Below are 19,723 nucleotides of genomic sequence, written 5' to 3'. Positions count from 1 at the left end.
TAAAAGAAAAAATATTCATCTTGTGTGTTCATAGGTAACGGAAATTTATCATTGCCTTCGCGGAAATATTTAGAAGAGTTATGCATCTACACGAGCAAACCTTCAAAACACCCCTACGTCACTACGTGGATGTAAGTCAGAGGCGAAGGAGTCTAACATTTATCCCGTCCCTTGCCCCCGAAACGTTTCAAGGAAAAAAGCATTAGGTTATTTTGAATCCAATAAAAATAAACAGAGACTCATCTAGTCATCTTTTCTTCCATATCTTTTTCTACCACATTTTTTTTTTTGCTCTTTTTTTTCTCCATCATATTCGGCACATCTGTAATTTTTTTTTTCATTTTTCTTTCTTTTTCCATCATATCAACACATCCACTAAATCACTTTTTTATTTTTTATATTAGAAATCATATCAAGTGTTTTTTTTTTAAGTAAAAATTGTATGTGGTCAGATCAAGATGATCAAGTGTGGAGTTGTTAAACTTAATGTCCAACTGAAATCAATCAAATTAATACAAATTCAATCAGATTAAACCCATAAATCCAATCCTAGTTTTTTTCTTGAGTCATGTCGGATTGACATAACTTAGGACTAAGATTTTAAAGAGAAAGAAAAGGGATTATTTTTAATTTTAAATTAAGAGAACTGTCTAATTTTTATAAAGACAAACAAAAAAATTAAAACAGTATGTTACTTTACCATTTTATTTCTTTATTTTTATAAAATTATCAAAAGAATATGTTAGAAACGAGAAATTTGTCCTTTCCCTTCAAAACCCAATTTCCAAACTCACCCTGAATGCAAATTACAACCTCCCTGTTGAGTTTTGTTATAATAATCATCCAAAATAATCAGGAAAAACCCTGCCAAAGAGTGAACTTTACAAAATAATTCACAATTTAGATATGTACATTTAGAAAAGAGACAAATTGAGAATGAAGATTGAATAAGAATATATATACATACACTCGCACACAGGATATTTTTATTCAATTCTATCCATCAGATTATTTGTCGTTTCCCATTCCACTGACAATGGTCATTTGTGAGTCATTTTCTACCGCCTTCAAATCTACAGATATCGTAAATTCCACTGCCTCCTTTTAACTTAAATCAAAGCCAGCATCAGCATTTATGGCATACAGTAATTTGGTTTCCAATTGCTCCTTGCTGCAACATGTTTGTCAGGGAAAACAGTTCAAAAGAACGAGCAAAAACTACTACAACAAATAATATGAAGCAAGACAACCAAAAGAGACGGGATGATAAGACAAGTTAAAATAACATCCAAAAGTGATAGTTTCAAATTCAAAACAACAAATTAAGATGCATACATTTGACTAATTAAAGAATGATGGTTCAAAAACTGTTTGCTTTTACGATCATAATCAAAGACTTGAGATCGGGATCGTTCAAGGGGAAATAGTAATACTGAAAATCATAAAGCAAAGACTTTTATTCTTTTTCTTGAAGAAAAACATGGAATGGACAAAGTATGAACTAAAATTGACCTGAAATATAAAGATATGTAGTATCACCAGCCATTGCTCATAGTAATAATATTTTCCTAGTTAATTTCTTAAACGATCAACACAAGAGTAATTAAGCAATTAGCACATTTAACAAATTATATTCTCTCACAGATGACCACCCAAGGTGCACTATTAAGGTTGCTTCAATTAAAAGTAAGAAAATTTTGTTGCCGTAATCCAATATTCCTATAGCATAGGTTGTCCTATTAAGGTTGCTTTCAATTAAAAGCAAGAAAATTTTGTTACGATAATCCAATATTCCTATGGCATAAGTGCATAACTACCATCATTTGTTTTTTATTTTTATCTTTTTATCTCGGTACATATTTTTCCAAACCAAAAACATAACAATGTTGCATTATATAAAAAGTAACATACAAAAGCCCCCATCATTCCTATCAAAATTCAAATCTATCAAGTAAAAACACACTGCCTCTAGTACTAATGACACATTTAAAAAGTTTCAACCTATGCACTGTTCTTTCTCAGAATAATTTTAGTTTCAAAAATAACCCAGCCGACTAATGCTTGTTTTTTCATATACTCTTCACACCAGACTGAACAGGATTTCTTAATTTTCATGTCATCCTTATCAGTTCAGATATCTCCAATTATGGCCATTCTCAAGTTCTACAACGATAACTACAAAAACAATTCCATGCCAGTGCAGCAAAGGTTAACCTAACCTAGGCCAAACCTTGTATAAGGCGGAAGCTTTAGTAGATTCATACAAGTAGCCGATGTTGGTAATCGGTCAAGTGATTCTTCAACGGCATTACCGGAAGCCCTATGAGAAGAAACATCAGACAATTCCAATCTGTTATTCTTGTCTTCCAGGTATACATAATCATAGAAGGAAAAGAAAACCACTTGAGTAATAGTATGTAAAATTAATGCTAGCATTAAATATATATCAGAACATAATTTCTGTAGCAGCATTCACCTTTGTATGCAAAACATAGGTTCAAGATATCGGAAACCAAGCAAAGGCCCACGAGAGCAACCTGTCACAAACCTGTAGACATGATAAATTTATTATCCATATTGAGATCTGTCATATCATAAAAGGGTTACGGATTCCTGTATCTATGTATATCTTACTTCAAAAATTTCTTCCTGTTTTCCAATGAAAAGCCTTTGAGAACTTCCCAAAACATCTCCATAACAAAATGCTCCTATCAGAAGAAATCACAAATTAGAATTCAATAGTGTCAATAAGAATAAAGCTTTTTTAAGCCCAATAGGGTGTGCATCAGAAAATTAATGATTTGAGATTTGAGATGTAACACAAAGTATTTAAACTGATTGGCAAAAGATAAAAATTTATGCTACATGATCCACAAATCCTCATGTGGATCGTGTTGTTCCCAACTAACTAAATGCAGATAAATGCCAAAGGTCTTACATTATGATAGCCTCCTGCATAGTTGGTATGCAGCCGCAGATCATCAATATCCAAGCTGTCAAGTGAACCTGATATCAGAAGCTGTAGAAAACAATGTCAAGCAAGTTGGATACAGAATCACATATCACATAAAGACATAATTGCAGGTGTTAACATTCTTTTTAGGAGAAAACTACTTCAAGATCATACCCAAAAAAATTTGAAAAAAATATATGCAGAAGTATAAGATAGGAGTTGGTTATTGTTCTAATAACTAAGGATCACTAGGAACGAAATTTACAACTTAAGATAAATTCAGTTATGTGCCTTTCTAGGTTTTGCAAAGATTATTACATTTCGTCTGGTTGTTGAATACATCCTTAAGACCACCACACGAGCAAATATCAAAACCAACAATACAAAATGAGAATAGCATCACTTTCAAGACCGAAAAGTGGATAAGATTATCAGAAAAAAACCTGAAGTTCATGTTCATTAAACATGTCAATCCAATCCTTCTGCATAAGTTGCTGAAATCCCCTCAAGAAATGTGAACTTTGTTGGCGTATCTGAAAACATAATTATTTTATTCTGTAATTGAAACATGGGTTGATTTGCATTGGAAAAAACCCAAGTGTCACTTTGGCTAGAGATAGAGCCATAATAGAGTATATAAGTGGGAGGAAACCCTCACCCTATGAGCTAGCTTTTGGGAGTTGAGTTAGGCACAAATCCACATACTAAGAATTTGTAGTAGAAGATGCCATCCAATTTTATTTTATTTTATTTAAAAAAAGCAACTTTACCTGAAAATTCAAGCGGTGATTGGCTACAAGGTGGATAAAAGTAATGACATTCTCATTAGTGACACGTAGGTTCCTTCCTCCGGGAAGCAGTTCCTCCTCTGTTTGTTCTCCATATTCATTATTTACTATAACAAAGTATAGTTCCAACTCCGAAATGTCACCCTTATAATGCTGTTAGCCAAAACATATTGGTAAGGAAAAAACTGAGTCAATAAGAAAACAGCAGATGTCCCACTGAAATATATCATCTTTACAAACTACACATCACCCCCAGCCCAAACCCAAAAGTCCATACAAGAATACTATTTAACTAACACAGTACATATTTCAAATGACTACAAAACCATTTAAATGTTGTACAGACAAAAAATGCTAACTAGGAAAAAAACGAAAACAAGAGAAATAAAAAAAATGAAAAACAAATAAACTAACAAGTTCATATTAGATTTTGACAAGCCTAAATTACAGAAACTAGAAACCAGTATTCAGAGAAGGAACTATATGAGTAAATAAAGTCAGAATATTTAAGGAGACATTTAAGTTGCATATTTTGTTGTTCTTACTCAGACATATATATTGAAAGAATAAGAGTTGCCTAAAGACTGAGGCAGATGCAAGTAGATTAAAGCCAGAGATAGAAGTGACATTACCTTAAGAAAAATGAGATGACGATATAATTCTGGGTCCAAGGAAGGCAAGTCATTCAAATAGTTGTGCCTGGTATAAGAGAAACTAAAGGTTTAAGAAAGCAAGAAATACAGAATCCTATTATAGCATTCCAGTCCCTACTTAACACATACTACCTTTGTTCCTTTTTAAGTGTCTTTTAAGGTTGTCAAACATGAATTAAGAAGTATAATTAATGTTATCATTTTTATTAATGTTATTTGATTTCCTATCATACCTTTTATCTATCTTATTTCTGTCATTTATTCTCTTTAATCAGTAGCAAATTCAGAGACAACTCATTTGCTAATAACACCACCTTGGCAAATTTTTTTATATATATATTTTGACCTAAAATACCTATTTAATCCATGAGAAATATTTCAATAAAGGGGGAAAAGGAACAATAACTTGCTTACTAGAGTCTATATCGTACAAATAATTTAATATGATATAATCTGAATGAAAAATTGAAGTTGAACTTTTTGCAAGTTTGTTTGGATTTTTGAGACATAAGATACAGTGATACACCTCTATTAACTGGAGGTGCACAAGATTAATTGAATTCTAGAAATACTATTTATCCAACTCAAGCTCTAAATGTTATGAAGTCACATTTGTGAATCTCATTAGCAAAAGGCAGTTGTAAAAGAAAGATAGTGCATGAAAATCCAAGATTTGAGCATTATTAAACTAATTCAATTTAAATGGACCAACTACCTAAAGTAGAGCAAGAGACTCCTTGAGTCTTACTTTTGTTTCAATTTGCTCAAGAAAAATGTAGCAAATGGTATATCAACCAGAATCCCTTCAAACATAGCCTGCACATGCAAGTAGTAACTGTGAAGCAAAATTCCAATTAAGTGCAAGCAGTATAGGAATAGGATGCAGACTACCTCAAACCACGTGACAAAAAAGATAGAATAGCATAGTCATTCAATGCAAAGGCCCACTTTATAGGAAAATAGAAATTAAAAAGGGAATGGAGGAGGAGAGGGGATACCTTTGCGAGAAGAGTACCAAGGAAGTGGAAAAATTGGAAATGTTGTTCATGTATCATTCCAGATCCAGGATTAGGATAAAGCAGGTGATCCGCTGTTTCCTAGACACATTAACATTCAGTATACCGAGAATCAGTAAATCGTAAGGAACAAATATAAGGATACCAAGAGCAGGATTATAAAATGAAATAACTTCTGATCAGTCCAGCTATCCAGTTGCATCCATATTCACACTAACTAATATTTCAACAACCTGGATTCTTTCATGTGGTAAAATTATATACAGTGTAGAAAATAACCTTCATGTAAAATATTAACAATAGCACAATATTACTATGACCTTAAATAATCCATATTGCACATCAAAGGCAGCACGTGTGATGTTCTCCATGAAATCTTTGAATATTCCACCACCATCAATTCCAGCCTCTTCAACTCCAAATTCATTGACAAAAGTCACACGAATCTGCAAAGCAGCAAAAGGTAATCACTCTCAAATAGAAGGAGGACTTACACTTCCCTTAAAGACTAGAAAAGAGGGAATGAATAATAAATATGAAAATATGCCTAAGAAAAGGATTTTACCGATCCTCGAAGACTATCTTCTGTCAACTGACTCATTTGATTGTAAGCATCTTCCAAAATATGATCTCGTTGTATCCTGAATCGATTTCTAGAAAATACAGCTTGAGGTCCATGCCTTTGCCTAACAGCAGCTAGTTGAGACTGATGAAACAATAAACAGATTATAGTCACTGTAAAGTGTAAACTAATATATTAATGGACCAGTGACATGTTATGATATGCAGAAACTCCAGAACCTTGCTAGCAGTTGCAGCTATCTATTGTAAATAGATAATACAAAGGTAACCAGAAACAAAATCAAAGTCAAAAAAGATTCTTACAGAGAATATTTTAACCCTGCTTGTAAATGGTATCAAGAAAGGGGCCTGTTTCAAAATTTCATTTGCTCGTGTGTTTTCTATTACAGCCTGTGGAAAAAGGATTATAAGGATTATACAAAATAACAATTTAAGTTTCCATCCAATAACCTTAAAAATCAATGGAAGAGAGAATACCTGAGAGCTAAATAAGTCATTCACCCCATCAGCATGGAAGTTACTGGGGGATGTAAACTGCCGCCTATTGTTCCAATCTTGCAGCTATGCAAAGAACTTCAGAATTAGAAATATAATAAACATAATTCATGATATGGTTATTGGTGGCAAATCATATGCATGCCTCTTAAAAGAACAGATAAGGAGGATTTTTAATACAGAGAGTAGAAAAGTAAAGGTTTGTTTGGTTTGAGAAAACTTTTTGCATTTCCATTTCTTAACTTGTTTTCATTTTGCTTTCGTATTTTCAAATATTTCATTGTATGTGAAAACAAGAAATGAAAACAAAATATTTTTTCAAAACAGAATAAATTGGAAAACCCTGAAGAAAATTGGAAAACCTCTATCTTTTTCTTTATTTGATAGAGAGAAAAAATGTTATTAGTGAGAAATGTGTAAAAGTAGAACTACAGAGATGATAAATATCCCCCAAAACAGAATAAGAAAGAAACAAAAAAGGAAAGAGGATGAAATAACAAAGACAAGTCTGTCTCTGTTTGCAATTTAGACATGAAAAAATCCCCCCAAACACTCATGAGCATAGCACAGAAAAGCCATATAGAGATGCCCTGACAGTTATAAAAAAATTTAGAATATCATTTTTTTGTTTCCAAGTGAAATGTAAGAGGGAACATGAAGTAAGATGCACAACATATAAACTGTTTCTACCTGGGAGAGAAGCTCAGAGACTACAATGCAAACCCTCTGTTGAATGGTCTGAACAGACTGCCCCTTACTAGCTGAACTAACTGGAACAGATTTTACCGAATTAGCAGATGTGATATGATTCACCCACAGTAGCTGCCACAGAACCTGTGGAAACAGAACTATCCAGAATTAATTGTAATTGCAAAGCTCACATTTGTATTCAGAGTTTCTGCAGAAACCATGTTTGCAATATATTCTAGGTCAATGCCACCAATTTAATGAAAAATGTAACATACTCTAGTTCTATGGACTCGGGGCCATACAACCTTGCAAAGATTCAACACAATATTTAAGTTTTACTCAACTACTTGATTCATTAATGAAATATTTTGTCCTACACAACCACAAACGGTAAAGAATTTTCCTACAAAAATAAATCATAAAAAACATTTACCTGTCTCAATATAATGATGAGGCTTCTAATGTCCTTCAGTGATAGCGGTTTCTCTTGCTCATAAAATTCTTCATTATCGACAATCATAAGCATGTGCCTGATAAAAGAAAAATAGGTTATGGTATACTTAAATGATCTAGATCACAGAGAATATAGTTGAATAATAATATTTGGTGAGTGCACACACACATACATATACATACAATAAAGGGCAGTAAATACAAAATTTATGAATCTGAACATTCATGTAACCTCCTAGACCTTAAATGCTAGTTTTTACAATTCAGAGAAAGTGAGAGATGTAGTACAAATGTTGTATTGGTGGGGTGAACAGATACTGCAGAAGGTAAAACAGTGAGGGTAGATGCAGTATCAGGGACTTCAGAGGTTAACAAAGCTGGTTCAGGGAAAAGAGAAGGATAGGGAAAAACTCTTTCATTAAAGGTAACATCTTTAGAGATGAATAACCTGCCACCAGCAGCAAGGCACTTGTAGCCTTTGTGTGAAGGAGAATAGCCCAAAAATACATTCTTGAAATCTGAACTGTAACTTATTTTTGTCATAAGGCCTCAACAAAGGGTAGGAACGTAATTTCCCTCCAATCTATGATAACAATACAAAGCTCCATGTCCAAACATATAGCAAATCTGGCATTGCACATCAGCAAAGCGACCACCACCGCGGCCTCCACCACCACAGTTAGGATTCCGGCCAGAACCCCAACCACCGCAACCATTGAAAAAACGATTTCCAGCGTAATCATTGGATGAGCAGTCCTCCGACGCAGACTGAGTGGTCAGATTGACTTGACCCTGAGAATTAGGGTTCACAGATTGCACAGAATTGGAAACAACATCACCTTCATGAGACAAACTTCCAGAACAGCCTTGAGAAAGAGTAACAGAGCCTAAGCTTTGAGTTAGGTTGATAGAACCTAAAGCACATTTGCAAAAAACAATCAATATGCACCTCTTGCACAAGCAACAAAGTTTCAACTTCATCAACAGAGAACGGATCAAATCTGCTGGTGATGAGAGAAATCGACAATTCATATTCATCAAGGAGTCTATCAAGAATCAGATTAAGATGCTCAGAATAGGATACTGGTTCACCAATGGAAGTGAGCACATTGACTAGAGTTTGCACAAGGAGAAGATAATCAGAAATGGAGCGATTACCAAGAGAGAGATTCGGAAGCTCATCGCAAACATAACGAATCTTCACGCGAGTGAGAGACTGAAAATGTGACTGGATGCCATCCCATAACTTCCACGACGATCGACAACCAACATGCGAGGAGGAATTTCAGCAGAAATAGTGAATTGCAACCACGCAAGAAGAAGCTAATACTGTTCGTACCAAACACAATACTCACTGGTGACTTTATCTGAATTGCAATCTTCAACCGAAGCATATTTAGGAGGAATTTGAGGATTAATGATGTAGCCTTCAAGATGATGACTGTGAATGACAGTTTCCACCTGTTGGAATCCAAAGAAGATAGTTTTTTGCATGCAACTTCTGCGAAATTGATTGCGTGAACATTTTGGAAGAGCTTGCCGATGACAATGGTGGCGGTGGGGAGGAAGGAGTCAATGCAGAAGCCATGAAAAAAAAAAGCTTGGTTTCGACCAAAGCTCTTTACCATTTTATAATTCAGAGAAAGTGAGAGAGAAAAGAGAGATTGAGAAACAGATTGTTATTCAACCTCAGTGAAAACAGTTTACAGGAAGAGTTTATATAAGTTGACAGTAAGAACTGTCAACTATCCTAACTAACAACTAACTACAGTTAACAAACTAACAACACCTAACTGTATTAAGTAAAAATACTTGAGGTACAGTATACACTTATAACAGTCATAAAAACCCATTCCCAAGAAAGATATTCAGAATAAAAAATTAAATTAAAAAAAAAAAAACTCCAGCTATGGTTTGCAGACAGAAAACATTCCATGCCTCCATACAAATATGCATTAAAAAGGACAATGGTACAAAAAGTCTTACTTGTAGACAGGACAGAATACAGCAAGAGGTAACAGCCAACCAGGTGCATCATTTGAGAGGTGTGATGACCATTTTTGGTTCTCATGACACTGCTTCATAAAATTCCAAAGTGTTGGAACAAGTTCAGTTCTGTAAGCAAGCACAGTCATAATCCGTTCAAGTGGCAGCTTGTTGAAGGTAACATTCAAAAACCCACAAACCCCATCAACAGCTGTAACATCTCTATCATTGGGTCCATAATCTGAGCCATTGACAGATGAAATCTCTTTAAATAGTATATTTGTCTGCACATGTCAAAAAGTAAAAATCTTGATCAAATTTCAAAACAAATGTCAATGAAAATTTCCAATCAAATGATTCTAGATACAAATATCATTTGAAAAATGGCATACCAGTTGCAGAAGGAAGCGAGGATTTATGGCATTATAAATTTGCTGCTCCAATTTACTATCTAAAGCTATTTCCATGACTTCATCGTCTTCAATCATATCATCCTTAGCAATCACAGAGCCTGACATTACCACTCAAGAACTTGTTACACTTGAGAATGGATTGGACCTATCTCTACCGGAAAAGTTAACCAAAGAGGGGAGAATTGCAAATTCACTATAAGGTGTACTTAGCTCATATACCTAGCTGATGTGGGATCCTAACACACAACCCTCACCCATGAATATTTGGAGCACTAAGTTTGTCAAACTGAATATTTACAGGTAGCCCAACAAGAAGGTTGGGATAGGCTATAAAATACTAGAATTTGAGAACAAAGTTGACATAACCATAAAAGCTAGCTCAAGGGAGAGAAATGCCCAAGTCCTTATAAGGAATACTTTGACCACATACTGAGCTAATGTGGTCACTCTTGAAAAATAAAAAAAGATAAATTTCGAAACCACTGAAATATATTTCATAATTTGATTTGATGAAAGTAACTAAGCAGACTACTGTGTTATGAGCAGGTATATTCAGAAACAATAGCTCACCTAGTTTTCAAAGGTGGATAATTCTAGAATTATTTAAGTCTTTAAGGTTCTTAGTGAACAACGGGTATGTTCTTCCAGATTGACCATTGGAGCAGATTCTCATCATACACTTATTTTATCAAGAACAAGAATAAGGAGACTATTATGGCATTGCACAATTTTAGCAGTTCTCCAATGTATTTTGTTGGAATTGAGCTTTTTTGGTTTCTATTTGGTGCTCTACTCCCACGGTTATCTCAAATCTCAATAGGGCTTTTATATAGCTGATATGAAAAGAGACTGGACTCTTGCATTTCTGGGCAACATAGGCTTGCTGTTTTCTTTGAAAATGTTGCTAGTAGGATTACTCACCCTCCCCCAGATGTATTTCTGTGTTTTTCTTTTTAATAATGTATTATTTTATCAAAAATGAAAAATACAATAGTATTCTTCAATGAAAGAAGTAAAATCTTTAATTCAAAAATTGAACATATGATAGGAAAGCATACTTTCTCTACTATTGGAAGTTTTCAGAGATGGGAGTGCCTCCAGCAAAAACGTAGTGACAGCAACAAGGTCTACGGCCTGAAAGGGAGCAAACATTAATCAACAGCAAAATTGAGTTGAGTTGTTAAGCACAAGTTTCAAACTCAATTACATGACTGCATCAAATAATTTAAATGGCCACCCCAGCAAACAAAAGTTTCACTTTCAATGTCAAATCTAAAGAAAAGGATTTATGTAAAATGATTTAGAGATGGTGTCAGAATACCAGTCAGGGACTCAAAATTCATAAGAAGTACATTAATTAGCATATTTTGTACTCGTTAGAATATCACTCAACTTTAGTTATTAAGTTATGATTACAACTAATACTAACACTGCAGTCTGCAGTTAGACGTTGATTAGCTCATGTACTAAATGCACTCATATTACATATTAGATACTCTGCAGCCTGCAGTTAGACGTTGATTAGTTCATGTACTAAATGCACTCATATTACATATTAGATGGGCTAAGGGTAATCGATGCACATGCAATTCCTCTAAAACACTCACTATTTCTATAAGATATAAAAGAATGGATCAAACTTCCATTTGTTCAATATGTAGAACCTTAAGGCCCTTACATACCAAACCAGTAAATCCCCGCCCCCCCCCTCCCAAGCCTCTCTAAAAGGACTGCTCTGCTTTGCCCAGAGTTCTACTAGAATATTAACATGAAGACACGAAATAAAGGACAAGCACAAGTTCTATTTTATACTTTAATTACTGTAACTTAATGCACAAACAACAATGAGCTAGCATGAGAAATACTCTTTTCAGAACTGCTGAGAAAAACTGAAGTACCCCATCAGCTAGAGATAAGGCCACAATAGAATATATAAGTGGGAGACAACCCTCGCCCTATGAGCTAGCTTTTGAGGTTGAGTTAGGCTCAAACCCACATTCTAAAAATGGTATCAAAGCCTATCCTAGATTCATTAAAGGAGTCACCCACTATGTCATCCGCGCACCAAGCCCATTAGTATTGGGCGTGAGGGGGTATGTTGAGAAAAACTTAAGTCTCAAATCGGATACAGATAAGGTCACAATAGAATATATAAGTGGGAGGCAACCCTCACCCTATGAGCTAGTTTTTGGGGTTTAGTTAGGTCCAAATCCACATTCTAAGAATAACTAAATGGTTATTTTTCAAAAGATACTTATAAATTGAAATTTTGTTTAGAAAAGCACTGTTTTTGAATAATATTCCAATTTTGTGTAACAAGTATTCTATCCTATATATATATATGGACAGTTGCCTACATTTATAAATGGAAGAAAAGAAAATCATGTTATCAGACAGGGATATGAAAAAGACAGCTTTTGCAATAATTATGAATCTGGAAGTTGTGCATAAGGCAATACAAGATGTGGGCTCCTACAGGATATAAACAGTGACTGACCTTTGATAAATTGTAATAATTCTGAGTTGGCTATTGTATTTTTTAGTACCTCTGGTACTCATTTAATATACTAGTATTTTTGCTGATAAAAAAAAAAATTGTAAAAATTTTGTTCATTTTATTCACAACCAAAATCATTGAGCTGAAGGTTAATGGCTCATTATTGCATGAGACAAGTGAAGGGATACCTCCATCATCTAATAAAAAGTAAAACAATTCAACTCTTTCTTGTCTACTTTTTAATAGAAGGAGTGTAATTATTGTAATATGAACCTAAAAAAATAAAAGATATGTAGTCCACTCCTTGTAACTCTCTTCTCCCCCATAATAAAACCACATTTTTATATAATAAAGAACCGAAAGAAAACTGTAAAAATCAAGACTCCTACTGCATCAAATGTATATTCATCATGAGATCAATCTCTTCACTATCTAGGTCATAAAGTGAGATAAATGAGTGAAGTTATAGCAGATGACATACTGCAGTGAATAAGCTCCTTACCATATCAAATGAACAGTTAGGATGAGACAAAGCAATTCCAGCAGTTTCTAATACATTTCCAAGCATACACGCATGGCTCGGAAATTCATTTGATATATCCTTAGGTAGCAACTTGATCAGATTTTGCCCAAACTTTGCCATTTGATGAATGTAACATTGATTCAGGTTGTTTGCTGCAAAAATCTGAGTACCAAAGCAAATATGTTCAAAAATTTTACAAGACTTGCAAAAATTTATATATATAAGATCTGGAATGCTGGCAAACACACAAAGGATCCTCCACCATTAAGACTGAAGATGTCAAGAAATTACTGTTACAAAAACCAATAAAAGGAGTAAAAATAATCAATCACTCTTAATCAGTTCAAGCCCCTCCCCCATGTAAATTCCAATTAAACTGCAAGTTATTAAGTCCAGAAGCCTTTAAAAAAAAAGTTATCAAGTCCAGAATATGACCCTTAGCACACCGAATGATGGAGTAAATAATCAAGCTCACATAGTCCAGTTGCTTATGGGTAAAGCTTTGCATGTTGGTTTTTTGTTTTCATTCAGTTGGAATTTACTGGGTCTGGGTGATAACAGTTGATTGACCATAGAAATGTTATGCAATTGCAACCAGAGATTAGAAAAATTGATTTAAGCATCAGACTATTCAATTTGTCTATTTCAACAGAGGCACACAGAATTTCAAACACAGTACATGAAGACTTTCTTTCAATAGCTTGTCATGTATTACATAATCCAAGTTTATATGTTAATTTTCAAGTTTCAGAAATATATAGAGACAAGACCTATCCTGCTTTTAGGATCCCTTTAACATTTATGAAAAAGATTGACATCCTTGATGACTAATACATCTCTTAAGCTTCCACTTATCACAAAGAAAAGGAACCCCATCAAATAGAATAAGTGGAAAACATACCTGTTGTAAATTTGGGAAGAGATGCCACAAGAAAGGAATTGTGATGATCTGTGATGCAGAGCTATATCTTGGATTAATATGTGAACAGATACATGGCTTCTGACCAACATGAGATATTACAGCAATAAGCACACGCTCCAATGATGATCCCTTGCCAATGGAAAAACAATTTTCTGCATTATCCTACAGGGGATCACCAGGGTAGTTTAAGCTTTGGCTGGTGAATGATATAATACATAAAAGGAACATGATCTGAAATAACAAAACTACGCAGTATAATATAAACAATAGGACAGAATGGAGTAAACAACTTATATTGCATATTCAATCCATTGGCATAGTTTCTTTTTCTGGTTAGGTAGGACACCCCATTAAGATCTAGTAAGGGAAGAGAGAAATTGGTTGGGGGAGCATCAACCCCCACCTCAAACACTACAGCTCCTAGGTAACAACAGGAAGTGCTGCTTGGCTACAAAGCCATTGAGCTAGTATTTCTTTACTAAATTGATTATCACACATAAAAGAATAATATTGACTCAAAAGTTAATCACTGACTTTTGGTATAGTTTGAATATGACTTCCTTCAAACTCAAGAATGGATTTTGGTAATAATTAGTAAATGTTAGATAAGGTACATGTTAGGAATTCTACAAAAAAAAGAAATATAGATATAAAGGAATAAGAACAGAAAAATTGTAACAGATAGTAATATATGCACAGAAATATGAACAGCTTTGCTGCATATTTTAGCCATTTGGCTGGGTGTTTTCCTTGCTTTTGTTTCTTTAGAATATCCCACACTCCCCCAGTTTTATTTGCTTTCTAATAATGTTTTCTTCAATAAAACACATTACAGTAAATGCAATAAAACTCAGAAGCAGACATTCTGAAGAAATTTATCTCAAGATAAATGTATTTTTGTCACATCAGGCATTTAGAAAACAAGGATTTTTTTTTACCCACAAAAAAAAAGGAAGAAGCAACTAGCAAGAGTTAAACTAAAATCATTATTTTCCCTTGCTCACTCCTCCATATTTCTCAAACACATTTAAATCTATCAAATTATGAAAAAACTTGTTTCTGAAAAATATTACCTTTCCAGTAAGAACTATCTCTCTGAGTAGGCCAACTCCATTGTTTTGAATGAGATATTGTACTAGGTTACAGCTCCATGGCAATTTGGGATCAATTAACAATACTAAAACCTCCAATAAAGGAATAGCTGACACATTCAATTCCTCAGGAGTCAATAAAAGCTGATCTTTTAACTGATTTCTGTCAAGTTAAAAATTAAATAAGCAAGCTAGCAAAGAAACCCTAAAAATACAAAGCAGCAAAAATACAAGGACACTTTTGGATTATTAAAAATAAAGAGCAACATCAAGACCAAAGGCAGGATACACCCATGAAGATTACAAGTTTCTAGGTTAACTTATGAAATACTTGCATATCATCCAATCCAATGGCCAACATATATGCACAGGAGGGATGAAGCACTATTTATCTAGTGACCATCATATATGACATTTTTTGTCACTTGTATTTCTCATCATTACCGACAAACAGAAATAGAATGCTAAGATGCCCCCACATTGGCTAGGAACATGACCAAACACTCCTTATCAGTCTAGGTCAATTCATGTCAATTTAGTATATTAAAAAAAGACAAATAGCATGTGATTTAGTAAATAAAAAAACATATAAAACAAAATACAATAGAACCAATGCAACATGAATAAAACAAAACCCTTAGCAGCATAACCAATAATATCTTAAAAGGACGTCAATTTTAGTGTCCAACATGAAAAAGACCAGTAAAAACAGGCTAGAGAATTTTAAAGAGCCAGAGGAAAAGGAATTAAAATATGGCCATGAAACCAACCTATTCTGATGCAGAGCACAAATACAAGCTTGTACAAATAGCTTCACTCGGTAGTTCACCAAAGCCCGTGTGGATGAATAATCCACCCCCGCAAAAAGTTTGACAACATCCCCTGTTGCAAATATTTTAGCTCTACAAGTTTTATGGCAAACACTTGAGGGGAAAAATACAAGAAAAGCAAGAATCTACAATATTTCAAATTACTTTTCTTCAAACAAGCACCAGACATGACAATATTAGCATGGTTTTGTCAAACACTTCAATACCTATGTCTTTAAGAGATCATAAAGAGGTATCTAGAAACTAGAATACAATCTTTGCCAAATAACACAACCATAAGGATTGCAAAAGATGCTTATAAAATTAAAAAGAGGATTGAAAATGACACTTATAAAGTTAAAAAAATTAAATTTAAGAAGTCTAGGGGATCAAAACTTCAATCATAGTCTGCTCACTATATTGTTTCAAATAAAACAGCTGATTTCCGTATAAAAGAATTTAGAGAAGGAAGATTACAAATAATAAATAGAAAAGCTACAGAGAAAACTAAATTCTTTAACATCTTCAGCAGAAGTCATTGATAATAGAAATATTTAAAAACTTGTGACTGTCAGAATTTTCAATGGCAGAATGTACAATTCATGGGGCCAATAACAAATACAGTATGAATAGGATTTCAATTCTGTGAAATCCACAGCCTTCATTTTTTTCTTTTATGATTATGATAAAATGAATACATTATAGAAGGAAAATGCCAACTCAATGATCATCCATATTGTCACTTCGAAAGAAAATATAAAAACTAACTAGAGGCGAAACAAGCACCATATAGTCAGTTGATTGCACTAGAAATCTCTTTTCTGGTGGGTGAAAAGATTAAATGTAAAACAAATATAGGTTCCAGTTTGCAATTTTTTTCCCCAAATGCATTAAAATACAAGTACAGTAGAAAAAGAACTGTAAAATCCATAGGAAATGGAAGGCTGATTAAGAATTACCATTATCCTGAACAGACCACCAAAGCAACCGGCATATTTGCACAAGAACTAAGAAGTCCTCAATATTTTCTGCCTTAAAGAAATAGAGGAACTGGCAGAGGAAATTAGAATCTGGACCAAAAGAATTCCTGAATGCACACAAGATGACATTTTAATCTGATTAGTAATGGTGCAGTTTTCAAGTAAGATCATACCAAAATAAGCTGCATCACTAATTACTACTAAAGCTTAATAAAAGAAAATGAGCAGTGTTCAACAATTATAATTTGTAATGATTAAATTTCACCTGTCCACATTCTGGCAATACTTCCCATAGATTTTATAGAACTGCTCTCGCAACTTGGATTGTTCAGTTCTGACAGCTTTTCTCCCTCTGAAGCATTTCTGTAGCTAGAATCAGTCAACAATTTGCATGACACATGAAAGATGTTGACTCCCACCAACATAATGAGCCTTCCCAGCAGTAGGCATTCATTGTATTAAATTTCCACACAGTATATAGAACATGTCAAACTACAATCTAGGCAGCTAAACTTTAGGAACTGCATGACACTGCAATCTTGTTTTCATTTTTCATGAAGTAGTGAATATACTTATAAATTTAAGGCTTAAATACTTTTTTCTTCACTGCAATTTAGCACTTTTTTCGTTTTCATCTTTATAAAAAAAATTCTTTATCCTTTCAAAATGTGTTTGTTTTGTTTTTCGTCCTTAAAGTACTATAGATAGCGCTTTGAACAGTAAACAAGTATTTTGAATAGTAAAAAAAGTGTTATCTGAAGCGCTTTAAGAATGAAAAAAATGAAACAAACACTTTTTGCAAGGACTAAAACGGAAAAAAAATTGAAAGGACAAAAACGAAAAAAAAAATTGAAAGGACAAAATCGAAAAATAAAAATGCTAAATTGCAAGGAAGAAAAATATATTTAAACCTAAATTTAAAATAAAAGAATCATGAAACCATACAAATTGAGGAGCATCAACCATTGCCAAAATTAAAACAAGCAATGCAACTTTCATTAAGATTTAATGCACAACCGTGATGCATGGCATAATACAGCAAAAAAAATTATTACAGAGTGAAAGTGGGAATCAGGATATAAGAACATTTGTATAATTTGCCCATAAAAATGTTTTCTCTTGTGTTTGGTGTTCTGATTTCTCTTGGAACTTTATCTTCCTCAAAAACTTGAGTGACAGAGAAACTAGTGAAGCAAAGTCTTTTTTTCTTGGCTAAAATACAATTTTGGATCCTATAAAAAAATAGAGACATTTCATCTTCCTATTTTTTAAAATCAAGGAATTTGGTTCAACCGTCAATTTCAGGACGTTGACCATTAATAAGAAAACAACTGCTAAATTGTTGGCGTGACACTATAATATTCGGTTTTTTAATTATAATATTTTGATTAGTAGAGCATTTAATTTAATAAGAATTTAATTAAAAACTATTAATTTATCATAAAAAAAAAACTCTTTAAATCACCTAAGAATTTGAGTAGTATATACCCATATGGGCATCTATATTATATATACACATTTGGGTTTCTAAACTTCTATTTTTTCCGACCAACAAGTCATTAGTTCAAGTGGTATCCAATCCCCTTAAGCAAGATCTCATGTTCGAGCCTTCTGGATGGGAAAAACGTGATTAGGAGGAAAGAACCCTACTGAAGGTGGTCAACGGATTCAAAGACGGAGATTAATCATCAGCAAAGGCGGTGGATACTCCTTACCAACATGGTTAAAATATATATACATATTCCAACATGATGGAATTTGAAACAGTGGAGCAATACTTGACAAAAACAACCTAAATTGCCGGAGGCAGCTAAACACATCAACAATTTCACACCATCAAGCATTACAATTAGAAGAATCCAACTAGTTTCACTTGCTACAAAATTTGACAAATGTATAATAGAAACACTGATGCACAACGAAATTGCAAGATTAAAACATAAAATCAAGCAAATGCACTTAAACCTGAATTTTGAGTACAGCAGAGTTCTGCTGGCGCAACCATAAGCGCCGGTTGCGCTCAACTCGTGTTTGTTCTAACAGGTTTTTCCGGTCCCTTTCCTTTGAACTTCGACCTCCCAAATCGACACGCTTCCGTGTAAAAGGATCGCCGCTGAAGAACATTCTTTAAACGCTTTTTTTCTTCTGCACGGCCAATTTATGCCCTAGTTTCCATCACAACCAAGATCGCAGCACGCAAAGCGCGTTTAATTTGCAATGAGAGCTCGCTTCGATGGGAAGAAAGGGATTTAGCCGAAAAAGTTGCCCTAGAATTGGAGAAAACTGGGAACCCAGTTCTTTGGTGCAAGACTTGAGGAAAGTCTCAACAGTAATAATAATAATGAAAATTCTTAATACGATAAACCAATTTGATCACAGCAAAATAATAATAATTGATAATAATAGCAGTAATTGAATGGAAAATCAGTGTTTGCAAATAGAAGAACGTGAAATTTTCGCAAGCTTTCTCGTGCTTTCCCTCACTTTCCCGGGAGCGCTGGGTCTGGAAAATAATCGGTGTTTGCAAATAGAAAATAGTCTATATACTGTTTTTTTTTTCTGAGAAAAAATGTAAATTATATTAAACCCAAAATCATACAATAATAAACGGGGCATACTCCGCAATTAAAGAAAATCAAAAGTCTCCCTAATACAAGATGACATATATCAAGATCCTAAAACAAATGCAACAGGTGCGCTTGTCTATACATAAGAAACTTAATCTTGCTAATAACCTCTATGACAGAAAATTGATAATCTTCAAAAATCAGCTTGTTCCTAGACAGCCAAATGCAGTAGACTGTAATTGCTATAGCGAGACAACGTAATTTTCCTTGAACACCTGATGTGGATTTGCCCCTAATTAAAGAGT

General features: G+C 33.8%; 1 protein-coding gene across 2 annotated transcripts; it reads right to left on the bottom strand.

The window, feature by feature from the left end:
* Nucleotides 1-796: 796 nt before the first annotated feature.
* On the bottom strand, nt 797-19,364 carry LOC114393676 (E3 ubiquitin-protein ligase UPL6-like). Of its 2 annotated transcripts, none has more exons than XM_028355066.1 (26): nt 18,817-19,364; nt 17,117-17,214; nt 16,831-16,958; nt 15,833-15,944; nt 15,045-15,225; nt 13,951-14,133; nt 13,029-13,211; nt 11,088-11,163; nt 10,009-10,127; nt 9,617-9,900; nt 7,611-7,707; nt 7,178-7,321; nt 6,470-6,553; nt 6,296-6,382; nt 5,976-6,116; nt 5,731-5,856; nt 5,393-5,491; nt 5,143-5,210; nt 4,374-4,440; nt 3,724-3,894; nt 3,397-3,486; nt 2,939-3,019; nt 2,635-2,708; nt 2,477-2,548; nt 2,220-2,320; nt 797-1,171 (listed from the first exon to the last, which is right to left on the bottom strand). In XM_028355066.1, the coding sequence occupies exons 1-26, from the start codon at nt 18,973-18,975 to the stop codon at nt 1,134-1,136; spliced, it is 3,063 nt and encodes a 1,020-aa protein (XP_028210867.1). In that variant the 5' UTR covers nt 18,976-19,364; the 3' UTR covers nt 797-1,133. The 2 variants fall into 2 exon arrangements, with proteins under 2 accessions (XP_028210867.1, XP_028210866.1); XM_028355065.1 differs by having other exon boundaries at nt 2,231-2,320.
* Between the last annotated feature and the right edge of the window lie 359 nt (nt 19,365-19,723).

Source organism: Glycine soja, chromosome 17, assembly GCF_004193775.1.
Source record: "Glycine soja cultivar W05 chromosome 17, ASM419377v2, whole genome shotgun sequence".
Lineage (NCBI taxonomy): Eukaryota > Viridiplantae > Streptophyta > Magnoliopsida > Fabales > Fabaceae > Glycine > Glycine soja.
Note: the sequence above shows the minus strand (reverse complement) of the source record. Positions and strands in the feature narration are given on the sequence as shown.

What these genes read in the sequence shown, in the direction of transcription:
- LOC114393676 (XM_028355065.1), bottom strand. Translation starts at nt 18,975, where the DNA reads ATGTTCTTCAGCGGCGATCCTTTTACACGGAAGCGTGTCGATTTGGGA. An exon ending in AGATAGTTCTTACTGGAAAG is followed by an intron (nt 14,134 to 15,044) that starts GTAATATTTTTC and finishes GATCCCCTGTAG; the next exon opens with GATAATGCAGAAAATTGTTT. An exon ending in TTGAGCAAATTGAAACAAAA is followed by an intron (nt 4,441 to 5,142) that starts GTAAGACTCAAG and finishes CTCTTATACCAG; the next exon opens with GCACAACTATTTGAATGACT.